This window comes from Chiloscyllium punctatum, chromosome 3 (genome assembly GCF_047496795.1).
Source record: "Chiloscyllium punctatum isolate Juve2018m chromosome 3, sChiPun1.3, whole genome shotgun sequence".
Lineage (NCBI taxonomy): Eukaryota > Metazoa > Chordata > Chondrichthyes > Orectolobiformes > Hemiscylliidae > Chiloscyllium > Chiloscyllium punctatum.
The window spans coordinates 67,826,654-67,846,567 of NC_092741.1; the positions used below are offsets into that span (position 1 = coordinate 67,826,654).

General features: G+C 43.0%; 2 protein-coding genes across 4 annotated transcripts in view; one reads left to right on the forward strand and one right to left on the reverse strand.

The window, feature by feature from the left end:
- LOC140460269 (desmin) overlaps window positions 1-3,905 on the reverse strand; it is a 37,241-nt gene extending 33,336 nt beyond the window's left edge. For both annotated transcript variants that reach the window (XM_072554718.1, XM_072554713.1), the window contains exon 1: window positions 3,606-3,905. In XM_072554718.1, coding sequence (XP_072410819.1) covers window positions 3,606-3,832 — 227 coding nt within the window. In that variant the 5' untranslated portion in view covers window positions 3,833-3,905. The remainder of the gene's footprint in view (window positions 1-3,605) is intronic.
- Window positions 3,906-18,785: 14,880 nt separating this feature from the next.
- Window positions 18,786-19,914, forward strand: part of ccnc (cyclin C) — a 28,656-nt gene continuing 27,527 nt past the window's right edge. Inside the window, exon 1 of one of the 2 annotated variants that reach the window (XM_072554754.1) lies at window positions 18,786-19,022. In XM_072554754.1, the coding sequence (XP_072410855.1) occupies window positions 18,991-19,022 (32 nt within the window). In that variant the 5' untranslated portion in view covers window positions 18,786-18,990. Of the gene's footprint in view, window positions 19,023-19,278; window positions 19,509-19,914 lie in introns of those variants that run through there. The other variant, XM_072554764.1, reaches the window with a different exon arrangement.

Consider the following 19,914-nt stretch of genomic DNA (forward strand, 5'->3'; position numbering starts at 1 on the left):
GCTTTTTACCTAAAAGTTATATTAGTGATAGCGAAAGAGACGAGCAGTCGGAAATAAATAGTGTTTTAAAGATAGTCAAAGGTTAATAATGTAGGCTTCATGGGGTCAAACGGTTCTACTGAACTGTATTTATACAAATAATACTTAGGCCATGATAAATTATAATTCCTGCATTAGACTTGAAGTAATGGATAGAACGTTGTGTTAAAAAAAAACAGAAATTGCTGGAAAAACTCAGCAGGTCTAGCAGCTTGTGTGGAGAGAAATCAGAGTTAACGTTTCGGGTCAAGTCACCCTTCCTCAGAAGGTTCTTATTTAGTGTTTGCGGACGTTATATTGTTCATAATGACAACACATCGGGCATTACCGGGAAACTACTACGTTATTTTGGGTTTGCTCTTTTGGTTTGGTGATATTACTGAACTAAATGTATATATTAAATCCTTCGGGGGTCACATTCGAAAAGATCGGTTTCTCAAACGATTTTAGAGATTAAAACAAACATTCGACTAAAGTTGCCAGGGTTTTCGTTGGTAAATATACCCACGTCACAAATCAGGGACAATGGCTGTGTGACATTGAATTAGGTTAAACAATGACAAACCAGCTCGCTGCATTTCACTTGTGTGCAGTCCTTTCGAGTTCAGGAGACTACAGTATATGGAACGACCTTCTGCGTATCTGAAAGTAATAGACCCCACCCTCCCATTCAATCCTAAAAGGATGTAGCAGAGAAAAAAAAATCTCTTGATGAAGTGAAAGGTGCAAATGACTTAATAACAAATAGACAGTACCGCTAGGATCACTTCTAAATCAGGTTGGAGCTTCCGGGAGTTATTCCTAGATTTTCCCTCCCAAAGCATATTTAATTGCTATCAGATGTTTGCTGTGACTCATATGATCTATCAATTTCTTCTAATTCGATATCGCAATCAATTTCGAGGGTTCTTAATGATGTCCCTCATATCCTAACATGGATCATTCCACTAAAAATGCATACATCTGTAATGTTGAGGCATTGTTTCTGATACATTCAAATATAGGTATCGTTTTTCACAAGGCCGTGCAATACCAAAGGAACAGTTGGAAGAGGAAACCATTCCTTCTTTCGCCTTTTAATTAGATTATGGTTGATCTATACTCCAGCTCCGTTATCCTGTCTTACTCCAGGGCCCTGGTACCTGTAACTCAGAAAAATCTGTTGGTCTTAGTTTTATGGGTTTCACGTGACCTAAGCAAGCACATCCATATGATGATTGTATTGTGTGTAGGGGGAGGGGAGGGAGGAAGGATGCTTTTGCGAGGATGGGGGTGATGTGTGTGTGTGTGAGAGAGAGATCCAGATTTGTACTTCCCCTTGGGTTAAACGTCTCTTTGGATTTCACAACAAAATAAAAGGAGCTTTAAATTATAGGTTCTTATGTAGGTTTCAACAGTCCACTTAGCAATAACACTCCCTCTAAAGTCAGAAAATTTCTAGGTCCAAATTGCGCTCCAGAAATTTGAATAAGAAGTCCATGCTAACTGTGGATGTGTTGTTTTGTCAGAGGTGCTGATTTGTTAAACTGATGCTGCAGTTGTTCCAGAGGTATTTGGTAAATATCCCTCGGCATTATTCTGATGAACATCGACGTCCTTCTCCCCATTATACTGCCCAGTATTTATCACTCATCTAACACCACTAAAACAGAGTAACCGGACATTGGCACATGGCTGTTTGTGTCAGCATGCAATGCACAAGTTTGTTGCCACATTTCCCCACGTTACAACCAGGATTACATTGCAAAGCAGTTCTATCGTGTATTTAAGCATGCTAAGATTATAAAAGGCCATTCAAGTTTCTATTTCCTTAGTTATCCCGCCCACCCTGCTTTTTCTGGATTCGGCCATAAACTCCCCACCCCATTACCACCAGCAATTCTCCCATCCCAAGGGAAAACACTTAGTGTACTTAATCTCTTGAACATTTTCAAATATTCAATCAGATCAAACCTATAGCCAGTAGATCTAACGATTTCCACTTTATACTTACTCATTTCTACAGTTATCTTAACTGGACTTCTTCCTCCTCCTTACTTCCTGTAAGCATTCAACCTCAATTCTTTGAGTTTTCCTTGTTTCTGTCATACCTTTTCTGATGCCATTTTCTGTTTGAGTCTTCCCATTTGTTTTCTCTTTTTATTCACAATTTAGGATTCGGCTCTATCGTAGTTCACAGAACTTTGACCTGTGTCCATCCCATTCCCCAGACTTTTGTTCCACCACCTTCAATGGGATGCCACTAAACACATTGTCCTTTCTTCTCACAACATTATAAGTTCTTGTCCGATTCTGGTCCATTCCTCTATGACACCCCGCCCATCCACCCCACCAAAAAAATATAATTTCATTCCCTTAAACATCACGCAGAGGGTGGTACTTGTATGGAATGAGCTGCCAGAGGATGTGGTGGAGGCTGGTACAATTGCAACATTTAAGAGGCATTTGGATGGGCATATGAATAGGAAGGGTTTGGAGCGATATGGACCGGGTGCTGACAGGTGAGACTAGATTGGGTTGGGATATCTGGTCGGCGTGGACGGGTTGGACCGAAGGGTCTGTTTCCATGCTGTACATCTCTATTACTCTATGACTTTCACACGGAAGTAAAGGGTGGTGCAACACCTGCACTTTTCAGTGTCCTTGACCCTAAACAGTCCTTGCGGGTGAGAAAAGTATTTGTACTTCTAAAATACTTGATATTCTAAATTTGCTGCTGCAAATGCGGTCCCTGCTATGTTGGTAACTTGGTCATCACTTTGCAGAACACTTCCATTCAACAGACAATGTGACCATGCGCTTCTGGTCATCTGCAATTTTAATCCTCTATCTCCAAGCCACTCTGGCTCCTCTATCTTCAACCTCCTACACTATTCCATACACAGAATTGAGGATTTTGGCCAGATACTTCACAATTTCTGCTCCCATTTTGAGATAGTGTTTGGAGGCAATAATTCAGCTTTCCTCCTTTCCAAGGCCTATCTTTTGTTTCTTTACTTGTCCCAATGTCATCACATTTTGCCTGCATTATTGCTCTTTTGTTATTAAGTTTCATCTACTTCACACATCTTTCCTTTTGTTTGTGTTACCTTTCTCTCACTGTACTCAATTTGACTTAAAACCCGGTTCGTGAGTTAATCGACCAGGAACATTAATTTTGTTTTTCTCTGTCTAACCTGCTGAATATCTCGAGACCTCGCTGCTTTTACTCCAGCTGGCTACCATCTGCTGCATTTTGCATTTGTCAAAATTCAAGGGAACTTCCTTCTTTGTTTAAACTTTGTTCCCTCGTTTAACTCTGGTGGATCTGCACATAACCTCCGTCAAGTACTATGTATAATGCAGCACCCAAATCTCAATGCAGCCAGCACTTTAGGTAGAATTTGATATCAACTCTGCAGTTAAAGCACCTCATGACCGATCAAATTGTGTCATATCAAATTGAAGAGGTTTTTTTTGCAAGGCTCTATTTTCGTTTCATATCAAATTAAATAATTTAAATCTCTTTCACGATTCATTTGTTTTAAACAAGAATTCAAGGGGAAAAGTCAAACCCTGCACTTTACCTGGTGATGCGGGGTTCATATACAGCCGAGTTGGTCCTTCTGCTTGCCTCCATGCCTCCTCCCCCTACCAGCCGGCCAGTGATGCGGCTACAACTGGACGAGCGGGGTCGTGCTGGGCGGCGAGATGGAGATGAGCTTGACACCCGCACGCGGTACGAGGCGCTGCTGGTGCTGTTATCCTGAAAGTGGCGGCGGTAGGAGGACATCCTTTCCGGGCTGCGATTCATGTTGTTGGCTGCCTGGTTGATTGACCTTCCCTTCAGTTAGGCTGATCCTGTGCTACTTCCTCGAGCGGCAGTGGGACATTTTATATATTCTCTGAAATGCCAAATCAGCGTATGCTTTGAGAGTGTTTGGAAATCTTTTTAACCTAAGATCAATTTGTAGGCGGGCCATCTCCCTTAATATTTGTCAAAGTCGTGTTAAGCGGCACAAAAGAATGCGCAATCTTAAAATAGAACGTTTAAGCAATTAGACACTACATTGATGTAATCCCTATGGATGGGACTGAAGCATGGAAAGTGAAGCAAATGCACTTTACAACATAAATGTATTTAATTAGCTACAATGAAAAATCGTCTCAATACTTTCCCCCCTACTGACGACTTTGTGTAAAAAAAAGTTTTAGTTTTTTTGAAGGATGTTTTTGTTAATTTATTTTCAAAATTCATAGCATTTCTGCTAGAATTATTTTGGGTTAGACTTTAAGAATGTGTAATATCTCCGATAATATTTAATATTAAACAATGTAATCAAATTAATGACATCTTAGTGGACACCTAATTAGCTTCCAAGATGGGGTTGCATTAACTGCATGAGCAAAAGTTTATTTGAATAATTCTGAATATGCCGGTTAGCATAAACATATATTCACTATATTACTAACACATCCCTATCTAAATATAAGATTTTTAATAACTCAGACTTATGTTTCATGATACAATGTATCATGATAAATAATTTGCTTAGTGATATTACTTGTTCCCTGATAACCTACCCAACACAGAGGCTACACTATAACTATGTTATTAGGTTGAAAGGTTACTTTACAGAATCTGTCTGGTGGACAAAAGCTGATTGGGTGGAATTTACTGTTAATCCTGACTATGTTTGAAAAGGTTGGATATTCAGAAATGTGCATTTTATGAGATTCAGTTTGCAAAAGATTATGTGATAATAAGAAAATCATATAACAATCGTATAGCTTTTCTTCAGCAAATGTTAATTGTAAGACCTGAAATATTGCAAAATTTTAAAAGCTCAGTCTTTACAAATGCATTTTCTAGTGCAAATAATATTTTTTATGTGCTATTCTTGTCGTAACAGTCATTTAGATTCTGTACAGAGTCTTGAGTCAGAGACATGAAAACTCTAAGATGGAACTGAAGGTAGAGGAGACCACATGTAAAGGAAAGGATGAGATCATGGAAGTATTAGGGATGGGCATCAAATACTGACCCAGCTTGTCATGACCACAAGCCATAAATGGATTAAAATAAAACTGGTGAGGATTTAAAATACAATGCATTAAAAGACATTGGGGAAATCAAGTTTATGAATTAGAACAAAACAGTGAAAACATGTATTTTAGCAGTGGTAGAGTAATGTTGTGATGTTGTGACAGTGGATGGAGGTTTGACAGTGCATCAAAGTTTTACAAAACCTGATTGACTGCTCTGACACAGGTCTAAAATTGGCAGTTAAGATATAATTTTATGGTTTCAATCTTCTCCATATGTAATTGTTTTTATTTATACATTTTTTACTGTGGAGGGGACAAAGAGAAATAATCCATTGTACTAAAAACACAGAATATCCTTTATGCCTTTAAACTGGACTATTTCAGTGTTACGAGTGGGACAGAAGGCTAACTAAAGGACTTTAAATAAGGAGGTATGAGGCAGAATGGATGGATTAAGGAAATGATGAAATGTTTGAGGATTTTAGATTTGAAAGAGGAGTTAATGGACTAATTGAATGTAGGCATTTTGAGGAGGGGGGACTGAAGATGGCAGATTTGAAAGACAGTGAGAATGAGTCTGAATGAAGGGACTCATTAACAATTTCAACAGGTATGGAGTTTGGAAAAAAAACTGACTGGTTACAGTTTGGGTACAGAGGAAATCAAGGGAATAATAGATCAGTGCTGTCGGGGAGGTAATGATCTTGAAATAGAATGCATTAAGGATTGGGGCTAGATTCTGTGAGAGGGTAACTGGTGGCTAACAAGAGCAAATGGGAAAAGAAAGGAAAAATGGCAAGAAAGATAACTCTGAAAGTCATCTCAATGCTGCAGAAAAGAAATCTAAGAATTATTTGTACATAATTTTGATGTGCAGTGGTTGAGAAGAGGTTTGGGGAAAAGGTTAAGTGAGAGGTAGTGGGAACTATGAATTATATTAATTGAAAATACAGCAGGGTAGTCGAGAACTTGCCCAAGGAAAGGGAATCACTTTGGCCGTAAAATTGAGTGGCACAACATTGCTTCTAGCAATCCTACAAAGGCCTACTGAAGCTTCCCTTTTTTCATGATTTTCTTCACCTGTGTGCTTGCAAAGATCTTGAATAGGCAATATCATTATATCAAGGTAAAAACAATGACTGCAGATGCTGAAAACCAAATATTGGATTAGTGGTGCTGGAAGAGCACAACAGTTCAGGCAGCATCCAACGAGCAGCGAAATCGACGTTTCGGGCAAAAGCCCTTCATCAGGAATAAAGGCAGTGAGCCTGAAGCGTGGAGAGATAAGCTAGAGGAGGGTGGGGGTAGGGAGAAAGTAGCATAGAGTACAATGGGTGTGTGGGGGAGGAGATGAAGATGATAGGTCAAGGAGGAGAGGGTGGAGTGGATAGGTGGAAAAGGAGATAGGCAGGTCGGACAAGTCCGGACAAGTCAAGGAGACAGTTACTGAGCTGGAAGTTTGAAACTAGGATGATGTGGGGGAAGGGGAAATGAGGAAGCTGTTGAAGTCCACATTGATGCCCTGGGGTTGAAGTGTTCCGAGGCGGAAGATGAGGTGTTCTTCCTCCAGGCGTCAGGTGGTGAGGGAGCGGCGGTAAAGGAGGCCCAGGACCTCCATGTCCTTGGCAGAGTGAGAGGGGGAGTTGAAATGTTGGGCCACGGGGCGGTTTGGTTGATTGGTGCGGGTGTCTCGGAGATGTTCCCTAAAGCGTTCTGCTAGGAGGCGCCCAGTCTCCCCTATGTAGAGGAGACCACATCGGGAGCAACGGATACAATAAATGATATTAGTGGATGTGCAGATGAAATTTTGATGGATGTGGAAGGCTCCTTTAGGGCCTTGGATAGAGGTGAGGGAGGAGGTGTGGGCACAGGTTTTACAGTTCCTGCGGTGGCAGGGGAAAGTGCCAGAATGGGAGGGTGGGTCGTAGGGGGGTGTGGACCTGACCAGGTAGTCATGGAGGGAACGGTGTTTGCGGAAGCCGGAAAGGGGTGGGGAGGGAAATATATCCCTGCTGGTGGGGTCTTTTTGGAGGTGGCGGAAATGTCGGCGGATGATTTGGTTGATGCGAAGGTTTGTAGGGTGGAAGGTGAGCACCAGGGGCATTCTGTCCTTGTTACGGTTGGAGGGGTGGGGTCTGAGGGCGGAGGTGCGGGATGTGGACGAGATGCGTGGGAGGGCATCTTTAACCACGTGGGAAGGGAAATTGCGGTCTCTAAAGAAGGAGGCCATCTGGTGTGTTCTATGGTGGAACTGGTCCTCCTGGGAGCAGAAACGGTGAAGGCGGAGAAATTGGGAATACAGGATGGCATTTTTGCAAGAGATAGTGTGGGAAGAGGTGTAATCCAGGTAGCTATGGGAGTCGGTGGGTTTGCAAAAAATGTCAGTGTCAAGTAGGTCGTCACTAATGGAGATGGAGAGGTCCAGGAAGGGGAGCGAGGTGTCAGAGATAGTACAGGTAAATTTAAGGTCAGGGTGGAATGTGTTGGTGAAGTTGATGAATTGCTCAACCTCCTCGCGGGAGCACGAGGTGGCACCAATACAGTCATCAATGTAGCGGAGGAAGAGGTGGGGAGTGGTGCCAGTGTAATTACGGAAGATCAACTGTTCTACATAGCCAACAAAGAGACAGGCATAGCTGGGGCCCATACGTGTGCCCATGGCTACGCCTTTGGTCTGGAGGAAGTGGGAGGATTCAAAGGAGAAATTGTTAAGGGTGAGGACCAGTTCAGCCAAACGAATGAGAGTGTCAGTGTCAAGGTAGGTAGAGATGAGTTCAGTGGGGCAGGAGCATGCTGAGACAATGGGTCGGCCAGGGTGGTCAGGCTTGTGGATCTTGGGAAGGAGGTAGAACCGGGCAGTGCGGGGTTCCCAGACTATGAGGTTGGAAGCTGTGGGTGGGAGATCTCCTGAGGTGATGAGGTTCTGTATGGTCTGGGAGATGATGGTTTGGTGATGGGGGGAGGGGTCATGGTCGAGGGAGCAGTAAGAAGAGGTGTCCTCGAGTTGGCGTTTGGCTTCAGCGGTGTAGAGGTCAGTGCGCCAGACTACCACTGCGCCCCCTTTATCCGCTGGCTTGATGGTGAGGTTGTGATTGGAGCAGAGGGATTGGAGGGCTGCGCTTTGTGAGGGTGAGAGGTTGGAGTGGGGGAGGGGGGACGACAGGTTGAGGTGGTTAATGTCCCGGCGGCAGTTGGAAATGAAGAGTCGAGGGCAGGTAATAGGCCAGCGCGGGGTGTCCAGGTGGATGCAGTGTGTTGGAGGTGTGCGAAGGGGTCCTCGGAAGGTGGGCGGGAGTCCTGATTGTGAAAGTAAGCTCGGAGGCGGAGGCGACGGAAGAATTGTTCGATGTCACGTCGTGTATTAAATTCATTGATGCGTGGATGGAGGGGGATGAAGGTGAGTCCTTTGCTGAGGACTGATCGTTCGTCCTCAGTGAGTGGGAGGTCTGGAGGGATGGTGAAAACTCAGCAGGGCCGGGAGCTGGGATCTGGTGTGGGTGTGGAGCTGGGAGTGGGTTCGGAGCCAGTACCTGGAGTGGGTGTGATGGTGGGGGGAATGGGGGTGGAGGCATGAGCTGGGGTAATGTTGCCCTCGGGGTTCTGGGGTGTGGGGATAGTGACAGTGGGGTCTGTGGGGGGCGTGTCAGCAGAATGCAGGTGAGTGGCGCTGGTGGAGGCGGAAGTGGTGGTGATCATGGCAGTAGGGGTGGCGGAAGTCACTGAGCGTGTGGCATCAGTGATGATGTGAGGGCCGGAAGTGGCTGTGGGAGTGGCCGTGATGTGGGCGGAAGTGACATCTTCACTCAGCGTGGGGGTGGTAGCTGCGTCAGCTGCATGGCTAATGGCGTTTCCGAGGCCAGGGAAATCTTCTGGAATGTTTGAGGAGCGCTGGTTATGGAGGTGGGTGGATAAAAGTTTGTTGTACTTACAGTTTTTGATGTTTGAAATGGAATTGAAATACTGTTTGTTGAGAGTATGAATTCTCCTGAGGATGTAGTACAGAGTGGGTCCTTTGCAATTCTGAGAGAGTTATCAGCCTGATTGGCTAACAGGGCTACCTGTGCAGGCAGCAATTATTATTAAATCCTTAAACAAGAAGCATTATGAAGTGAGGTAGCCCTGTTCTATTAATATGTAGCTATTGTGCAATCACCCAAAGAGGTTCATCTTGGTCATCTTTCAACAACACTTATAATAAATTTATCCTGTGCCAGTCTGTAATACCTACCAGCTTTGGACCAATATAAATAAAAACACTTGAACATATAAGTTAAGAGCAGGATTAGACAATTTGGCCTCTTGGAGTCTGTTCCACAATTGAACTACTGACAGAAGCAGGTTGCCATCAGGTTTTCCTCCCAACAATTCACCACACAAGGTTAGAGGGCCGTCATTGAGACCTATGGAGTGACTTACAACACTGTGGAAAATATCACTGATTTCCTCAAGGAAAATTTTCATTGCCTTGATCACTTAAGGAGACATCTTCCTTGAAAATTTAAGAAGCAAAGTGTACAAAAGTCATTTCAATAAATTTTCATTATGCAACATTCATTAATGTTACTCATACAAGTAGATTGATTTCCCTTGACTTGTAAGAAGGTGGTCTGTACTTTCACATTTTCCTGAAAGCATTCCTCCTATGTTGTAATCCTTATTTACTTCAGTCACATGAGAAGATTGCCCACAGAACTTCAAATAATGCTGTCGCATTGTGGTGATTCATGGTGTAGTGATGTTATCCAACAGTAATTTTCAACACAGCATATTCCCTAACTGAGTCATACTTTCAGACAGACATCAACCATTGATTATCTTTATTTTCCTATAAAGAGAGAAAAAAAACTTGTCAGATTTCTTTGTTCATTTGGAACAGCAAGCAATTTCAGCTTAGAGTTTAAGAAACTATTGAAATAACTTAATTAAATTTAGCATATTTACTTGGAAGTATGTGACTTATTGCCATAACATTTCTTTAGGACAAAGGACAAAGTACTTTAGTATGTGAAAACAACTGTAGGAATTTGGAAGTATAACAAAAATGCTGAAAACAGGAAACAGATCAGGAGAGTACAGAATCATAAAACCATAGAATGGTTCTTGCACAGAAAGAGACCATTCAACTCATCATACCTATGCTGGCCCTTTGAAGAATCAATTCGCCTATTGCCAGTCACTCTTTCTCCACTTGTCACTGGCAAACCTTTTTTTTTCAGGTAATGCACAAATTCCTTTTTGTAAGAACCATGACCATTTTATTTTTGTGAAGTTAAAATCTGTAAACTGCAAAGAAAAAATAACTGTTTTTAAAAGCATGGATTTACCAGATTTACCCAAAACAATTGTGATAAACATAAATAAGTATAATTACTTAGGATTGAGGACAGAGTTAGCTGGAGTGGATGAGTAAGGGACTTTAGCGGAAAAGATGGTAGAGAAACAATGGCAGATACTTAAGAAAATAATTCATGACTCATAAGAAAGATATATGCCAGTCAGAAAGAATGATTCTGGGAAGGGGTATTAAACAGATAAGTTAACAATAACCTAAATGAAAATAAAAAAACACGCAATGTGGCAAAGATGAATAGTAAACCAGAGGATTGAGAAAGTTTTAAAATAACAGAAAAAGATTAATTAAAAAGTGAAAAATAACCTCGAAGGTAAAGTAACAATTAACATCAATATAGGCAGCAAGGACATCTTCGAATATACAAAGTGAAAGAGAAACACTTAAATAAAGATAGGCACCTTAGAGAATGAGGCTGGGGAGATAATATTGGTAACCGGGAAATGATAAAGGAGTGGAATAAATACTTTGCATCACTCTTCTTGGTAGAAAACATGAATACCATTACAAAATTACTAAATAATTAAGGGGCAAAAGAGGAAATAAATACGACAGCAATCACTGGAGAAAAACGTACTCAGGAAAGTAATGAGGTTAAAAGCTCTATAACTGCCAATGTATCACTTTTATTCAAAAATGTTGGTGGGGGAAGCTAAACAAACACGTAACTATAAGACCGTAAGATAAAGGAGAAGAATTGGGATATTTGGCTCCATTATTCGATCATGGCTGATATGTTTCTTATCCCCATTCTTCTGCCTTCTCCCTGTAACCCTTGAGCCCCTTACTAATGAAGAACCTATCTATCACCATCTTAAAGATACTGAATGACTTGGCCTCTGCAACCCTCTGCAGCAATGAGTTCCACAGATTACCCATCCTCTGATGAAATTCCTCCCATCTCAGTTCTAAAGGGTCATCCCTTCATTCTGAGGATGTGTCCTTGGGTCCTAGTCTCTCCTACTAGTGGAAATATCTTCTCCATTTTATCCAGGGCTCTCAGTATTCTGTAAGTTGCAATAAGATCCCCCCTCAAACTTCGAAACTCCATCGGCTACAGACCCAAAGTCCTCAAATACTTGTCATATGACAAGACCTTCCTCTCTGGGATCATTGTTGTAAACCTCCCCTGGACCCCCTCCAATGCCAGAACATCCTCCCTTAAATATGGGGCCCATAACTGCTCCCAATATTCCAAATGCGATCTGATTGGAGCCTAATACAGCCGCATCAGCACATCCCTCTTTTTGTACTCTCGCCCTTTTGAAATTAATACTAACATGACATTTGCCACTCTAACAGCCAAATTAACCTGCACATTCACCTTAAGAGAATCCTGGACTAGGACAATTTGTGCGTCAGAATACCAAAGTGTTTCCCCTTTCAACGGGGTGGCACGGTGGCTCAGTAGTTAGCACTGCTGCCTCATAGCACCAGGGTCCCAGGTTCAATTCCAGCCTCTGGTAACTGTCTGTGTGGATTACCTCCAGGTGCTCTGGTTTCCTCCCACAGGCACAAGGATGTGCAGGTCAGGTGAATTGGCCGTGCTAAATTGTCCATCGTGTTAGGTGCATATGTCAGAGGGAAATGGGTCTGGGTGGGTTGCTCTTCAAAGGGTCGGTGTGGACTGGTTGGACCGAAAGGCCTGTTTCCACCTATAGGGAAACTAAACTAGAACAGCCAAATTAACCTGCATGTTCACCTTAAGAGAATCCTGGACTAGGATAATTTGTGCATCAGAATACCAAAGTGTTTCCCGCATCAGCACATCCCTCTTTTTGTACTCTTGCCCTTTTGAAATTAATACTAACATGGCATTTGCCACCCTAACAGCCAAATTAACCTGCACATTCACCTTAAGAGAATCCTGGACTAGAATAATTTGTGCATCAGAATACCAAAGTGTTTCCCCTTTCACCAGGGTGACATGGTGGCACAGTGGTTAGCACTGCTGCCTCACAGCGCCAGAGACCTGGGTTCAATTCCCGCCTCAGGCGACTGACTGTGTGGAGTTTGCACATTCTCCCTGTGTCTGTGTGGGTTTCCTCCGGGTGCTCTGGTTTCCTCCCACAGTCCAAAAATGTGCAGGTTAGGTGAATTTGCCATGCTAAATTGCCCGTAGTGTTAGGTGCAAGGGTAAATGTAGGGGAATGGGTCTTGGTGGGTGCGCTTCGGCGGTATGGTGTGGACTTGTTGGGCCGAAGGGCCTGTTTCCACACTGTAAGTAATCTAATCTAAAAAAAAAGCCTATGCTTCTGTTCTTAGCAAAGTGCATGACCTCACACTTTCCTACATTATGCTCCATCTGCCACTTCTTTGCCTACTCTCCTTGCCCTGTCTAAGTTCTTCCCCCAACCTCCTGTCTCTCCCTCCATCTATCTTTGCCCCATCTGCAATCATAGCAGCAATGCTCTCAGATCGGTCATCCAGGTCGTTCATGTATAACCTGAATAGTATTTGTCCCTCCACTGACTCTTACAGAATTCCAATAGTTGCAGGCTGCCTTCCTGAAAAAGACCCCTTTATTCCCACTCTCTGCCTTCTGCCAGTCAGTTAATTCTCTATCCATGCCAGTACCTTGCCCCTTACACCGTGGGCTCTTGTTTTATTTATCGCTTCCTTAGTGCCATCTTGTCAAAGGCTTTCTGGAATTCCAAATGGATCATGTTCACTGGCTCTCCACTGTCTAACTTGTCCATTCCCTCCTCAAATAATTCTAAGAGATTTGTCAGGCTTGACCTCCCCTTGATGAAGGTATGCGGTCTCAGCCATGTTATACCAAGCACTTCTAAGTGCTCTGCAACCTTATCCCTAATATAGGACTCTAAAACCTGCCAATGCCTGAGGTCAGGCTAACCAGCCTATAATTTCCTGTCTTCTGCCTTCATCCCTTCTTAAACATGGGTGTTACATTTGCCATTTTCCAGTTCACTGGGACCCTCGCTGACTCAAGCGATTCATGAAAGATCACCACCAATGCCTCCGCAATCTTCTCAGCTATTCCCTTCAGAACTCTGAGGGGTAATTCATCTGGTGAAGGTGATTTATTAACCTTCAGTTCTTTCATCTTCCTCAGAACCTCCCTAGTGATGGCCCACTACACCTCTGCCCCCTGTTTGAAGTTCTAGTATGCTACTGGTCTTCCACTGTGAAGACTGATGCATTGTATCTGTTCGGTTCCTCCGCCATTTCTTTGTTCCCCATTATTACCTCTCCAGCCTTATTTTCCAACAGTCAAATGTCAACTCATGCTTCTGTCTTACATGGAGTCATTGAGTCCTACAACACAGAAACAGGCCCTTTGGCCAAAACTGGTCCATGCTGACCAAAATGTCCATCCACGCTAAACTCATTTTCCTGCACTTGGCCAATATTCTTTTAATCATTCACTATGCATGTATTTGTCCAAATGCCTTTTAAATGTTGTTAATGCACCCGCCTCAACCACTTCTGCTGACAACTTATTTCATATGCATACTACCCTCTGTGTAAAAAAAGTTGTCCCTCTGGTACCTTTTATTCTTTCCCCTGTAACCTTAAACAGATGAGGTAAAAACAATGACTGCAGATGCTGGAAACCAGATTCTGGATTAGTGGTGCTGGAAGAGCACAGCAGTTCAGGCAGCATCCAAGGAGCTTCGAAATCGACGTTTCGGGCAAAAGCCTTAAACTGATGCCCTCGAGTCCTTGATTCTGCAACCCTGGGGAAAAAAAACTAAGTGCATTCACTCTATCCATGCCTCTCATGATTTTATACACTTCTATAAGATCCCCTATCAGTCTCCTTTACTGAAAAGAAAAAAGTCCAGGTTTGTTCAACCTCTCCCTATAACTCAGACCATTGTAAATTTCTTCTGCACTTTTTCCAGTTTAATAACTGGGGCGGCACGGTGTCTCAGTGGTTAGCACTGCAGCCTCACAGCACCAGTGACCAGGTTCAATTCCAGCCTCAGGCGACTGTCTGTGTGGAGATTGCACATTCTCTCTGTGTCTGCGTGGGTTTCCTCCGGGTGCTCTGGTTTCCTCCCACAGTTCAAATATGTGCAAATTAGGTGAATTGGCCATGCTAAATTGCCCATAGTGTTAGGTGCATTAGTCAGAGGGAAATGGGTCTGGGTGGGTTACTCTTCGGAGGGTCGGTGTGGACTTGTTGGGCCAAAGGGTCTGTTTCCACGCTGTAGGGAATTGAGTCGAATCTAATCTAATCTAACATGCTTCCTGCAGCAAAGCGACCAAAAATGAACATAATACTCCAAGTGCGGCCTCACCAATGTCCTGTACAACTGCAACATAACTTCCCATCTTCTATACTCAATGCCCTGACTGATGAAGGCCAGTATTCCTAAAGCCTTCTTCACTGCCCTGTCTACCTGTGGCCCCACTTTCAGAGAGGAGAAAGTGAGGACTGGAGATCAGAGTCAAGGGTGCTGAAAAAACACAGTAGGTCAGGCAGCATCCGAGGAGCAGGAGAATTGACGTTTCGAGCAGAAACCCTACATCAGGAATGAGGCTTGTGGGCCGGAGGCTACTGAGAGATAAATGGGAGGGGTTGGGGCTGGGGCTGGGGAGAAGACAGCTGAGAATGCAATAGTTAGATAGGTCAGAGAGGAGGGTAGAGCAGATAGATGGGAAAGACGATGGACAGGTCAAGAGGATAGTGCTGCGTTGGAGGCTTGGGACTGGGATAAGGGAAGTGAGGAAACTGGTGAAATCCACATTAATCCTGTGTGCTTGGAGGTTCCAAAGGTGGAAAATGAGGCATTCTTCCTTCAGGCGTTGGGTGGTTAGTGTTTGGTGACGTAGGAGGCCCAGGACCTGCATGTACTTGGTGGAGATGGAGGGAGTGTTGAAGTGTTCAGCTACAGGGCAGTGGGGTTGAGTGTCCCAGAGATGTTCTCTGAAACAATCCAGCACCACACTTTTGAGTCTGATCTCCAGTATCAGCAGTCCTCACTTTCTCCTAGTTGATTTCAACTTGACTGCCAAGCCTCTTCCAAGGATGTCTACCTTGAAGAGATACAAGGATCTCTACAAGGATCTCAGTGAGGCTGTCTCTCTTTCTCTCTCACTGCATCCTCTGCCCTGATGCTCTTCAGCCACGTTCTGAAGCCGTTCCACCCGATATGGTCTCCTCTAATCAGGGAGACAGGATGTCAACTTGCGGATCGTTTCAAAGAACATCTCTGAGACATCCACACCAAACAACCCCACCACTGTCTGGATTAGTGGTACTGGAAGGGCACAACAGTTCAGACAGCATCCGAGGTGTGGTTTCCAGCATCTGGTTTCCAGTATCTGCAGTCATTGTTTTTACCTAACCCCACTACTGTGGCTGAACACTTCAACTTGCCTTTCCACTCCACCTAGGACATGCAGGTCCTGGGCCTCCTCCATCACCAAACCCTAACCACCCAACGCCTGGAGGAAGAATGCTTCATCTTCCGCCTTGGGGCCCTGCTACCACAGGGGATTAATGTGGATTTCACCAGTTTCCTCATTTTCCCCCCTCCACCTTATCCCAGTCCCATCGTCCTCTTAGCCTGTCCATCGCCTTTCCCATCTATCCGCTCCACCCTCCTCTCTACCCTATCACCTTTTCCCCACCTTCATCTACCTATTGAATTCTCAGCTACCTTTCCCCCAGCTCCACCCTGGCCCACAAGCCTCATTCTTGATGAAGAGCTTCTGCTCGAAACATCAATTCTCCTGGTCCTTGGATGCTGCCTGACCTGCTGTGCTTTTCCAACACCACACTCTTAACTCTACTTTCAGAGAACTGTGTAAGATCCCTCTGTTTCACTACACTCCTTAAGCCATTACCATTCACCATGAAATTCCTACCTTGATTTGACTTTCTAAAATGCAAGATCTCACACTTATCTACATTAATCTCCATTTACTATTTCTCGGCCCACTTCCCCAACCGATCAACGTCCTGCTGCAATTTCTGATAACCTTCCTTGCTGTCCATGTGTGCCTATTTTAGTGTCATCTGCAAACTTACTAAACATGTATTATACATTCTCATCTAATTCTTTGATATAGACAACAAACAGCAATGGGTTCAGTAGGGACCCCTAAGGCACTCCAGTAGTCATAGGCCTCCAGTCCAACAAGCATCCTTCCACTGTTACCCTCTGACTCCTATCACCAAGCCAATTGTGCATTCAATTTGCTAGTTCCCCCTGAATTCCACGTGATCTAACCTTCCAGAGTAGCCGACAATGTGGAACCTCATCATAGGCCTTACTGAAATCCATATAGACTACATCTACCACCCTGCCCTCGTCAACCTTCCTGGTCACGTCAGCAAAGAACTCTAATAAATTTATGAGGCATGATATCTCATGCACAAAGCCATGCTGATTATTCCTAATCAAACCTTATCTCTCCAAATGCATGTATATCTTATCTCAAAATCTACTCCAGTAACTTACCCACCATAGATGTTCGGTTACTGGTCTATAGTTCCCAAGTTTTTCATTGCAGCCCTTCTTGAATAACATTTGCTACCCTCTACTCTTCCAGGACCTCACCCATGACTAACGATGATGCAAAAATATCAGCCTGGGCCTCCGCAATTTCTTCTCTTCGCCTTTGGCAGTATTATTGGATATATCTGGTGAAGGTCAGAGGATTTATCCACCTTCATAGATTCTAATGCACCCAACACCTCCTCTACTTAAAAAAAACTTATATTTTGTAGATCTAAAAAAACCTTTCAATTGTCTTTTATATCAATAGCTAGCTTACCCTCACATTTCATCTTCTCCATCCATATTGCTTTACCAGTTGTCATCTGCTTGTTTTTTTAAGGCTTCACGACCCTCTGGCTTGGAATTAATCTTCACCACATTTTCTTTTGCTTTTACACTAACCATAATTGTCTTGTCCTCTTCTTAGCATTTTTCTTCTTCTTTGGGATGAATTTCTGCTGTGCTTCTTGAGTTACCCCCAGAAGCTCATTGCTGTTCAACTGTCTTCCCTGCTATGTTCCCCTTCTGTTCAACTCCGGGCAACTCCTCCCTCATGTTTTTGACATTACCTTTACTCAATTGTAATACAATTACATCTGATTCCAGCTTCTCCCTCTCAACCTGCAGTGTGAATCGTGTCATAATATGGTCACTGCCTGTCGGGATTCCTTCACTCTAAGATCCATAATCTAGCCTCTTCGTTGCTTATTCCCTGCTGGGCTGTACCATAAGATGCTCCAAAAAAACCCATCTTGTTGACATTTCACAAATTCCTTTTCTCAGAATTGGAAGCTACCAACCTGATTTTCCTAGTCCATGTGCATATTAAAATACTCATGGTTATTCTAATATTGCTTTTCTTACATGCTTTTTCTATCTCCTTATTTATCTTCTCCTCCACACCCTGACTACTACTGGAAGAGCCAAAAGGGTCATCTCAGCAAACCCTGTGGATTGGGAACATTAAACTGCTTTCCCAGACTTTCCTTCTGCCCATAACATCCATTGGTTGTTGCATCTGTCTTACATTCATGTAGAGGTATGTTTATAATAGTAGAGTTAATATGTTAACAATTCATAATTGTTTACCTGTCGCTATTATTGATTTATCTGGAATAAATAGTGATTCTTGTTAAGTGTTAAACCTGGTCCATGCATTCTGTCAATTTGGATCGAAAAGACAGGTAAATTACTGAAGTTTGCCCATTTTTAATAAACTCTTTAACTTTGTGATGACTCTGAGAATAGCAGGACTTGATTTCAAGTACACTACCCCAGTGAGTTGTGACAATGTAGCTTTAAAATTTAAAATGTGAAGAATACTCTGTCACCTGAAGGGAGTTTACCAAGTATAATTGTGTCTGTAGGGATTGGTTAGAGGTAGGAGTAATTTCCAGCTTCAGCAGAAGGCTCACTGATGATGTTATCTAGTACCTTGACGAAACATCTGAAAATGAACCTTCCAACTCAGCAAGCAAACCTACATCCAGTACCTCAGCCTGGGCTACAAATCTTCTCAAAACTCGCTAATTTCCATCTGTGCCTGAAAGGGACTGTAGGCAACCTGAAACATTCACTTTCATGTTGGAGTAGGAGTTAGGAGTCTCTGGTTCTTTCAACTATTTCGAAAACAAATTGGAACATTTTTAATTCCGCAAATTCAACTGATGAAAGGAAACAGTAGTCATGTCTATTTATGAGTTTATTTAAAAATCACAAAAAAACCTATTCTTCTCGCTGAACTATTTAGTATTCTCGATTTTTTTTTCAAAAAATACAATTAAGTCTTGTGTGTTTAATTATATAATAAACCTTGGTGGTCGCGGATGTTGAGGAGTTGAGAGTCTGGACTCTTCTGTAGTTGCTCTGACTCGCCCCGGAAGGTTTTTACCGGGGAACTTTCGTCGTGACCTCAGGTTCCTTGACGGAAAGATTTCGGGGTTACGTAAGGAGCCGGAATAAAAATTTAGAGTTTTACATTTTATACCCACTCGGGGAGTGAAAAAAATAGGAAATAATAATAATAATAAGGAGGAGGAGGAGAAAGAGAAGTGAGCGACGCCCCGTGAGGTGCGGCTGGGCTCTGGATGAGAGGAGATGGCGGGGAACTTCTGGCAGAGCTCGCATTAGTGAGTGTTTGATCTCAGGCTGAGGCCTAAACACAAGCAAAAACAAATGTAGAAGCTGATTTTGGAGAACTGTGCCCAAAGCCTCTTATTTAAAACGTGCAGGTCTTTCTGCTCCGCATTATTTCTGTATTTTATTTCGGCGAAGTTGCTGCATTGCATTCCAGCGTTTTCTTCTTGACCCAGTCTCTTTAAATACGAAAAAAAAACTGTGTTCAAAGGAGAGGCGATGGAAGAACTTGTAGGAAGGAGATCATTAATTCTTCATGTGTCTGTGTCTGTGTCTGTGCTGGTGTTGGGGTGGATTTTTTTTTCTCCTCTAGGAATAACAGGGCCAACATGTATTTATAAAACTCTACAGAAAATTTAACGTAAAATAAGTGAAATGTCACCATATCCAACTGATATATAAGGGTAGGTGGGAATTCTATAGTGAAAGTCTACGACGACTTAATGCTGCAATTTCTCCAAATGACACGACGAGGTTTCGTACGTTTCTTTTGTGTTTTTGAGTTATAGTGTTATTGTATTCACAATTTTGCGATTCCGTGGCCGCGGAAACTGTTTCAAGTTATTTATTTACGTTTAGACGTGGTTCATAGTCTGCATGTTTTCTAGAGATGAGATGAATTTTATATGAACAGCCCAACAGTCGTCAGTCGAGCTGTATTAGTGTATTTCTATTGTAACCATTGTTTGAAATGTTTAAAATCTTTCGTAATAGCAAAACACGAAGTAGGCATCCACACAAGCAACAAAGGCAATTTGTTCACAAAATAGTGTATCAACAGCTTTTCTTCCCAAGGACAAGCTTACAATGCAACAAACTGCTGAACGAAATAGTCACAGCCCATCACTTGAAATCCTCGAGTCATCTTTAGAATATTACTGTTTT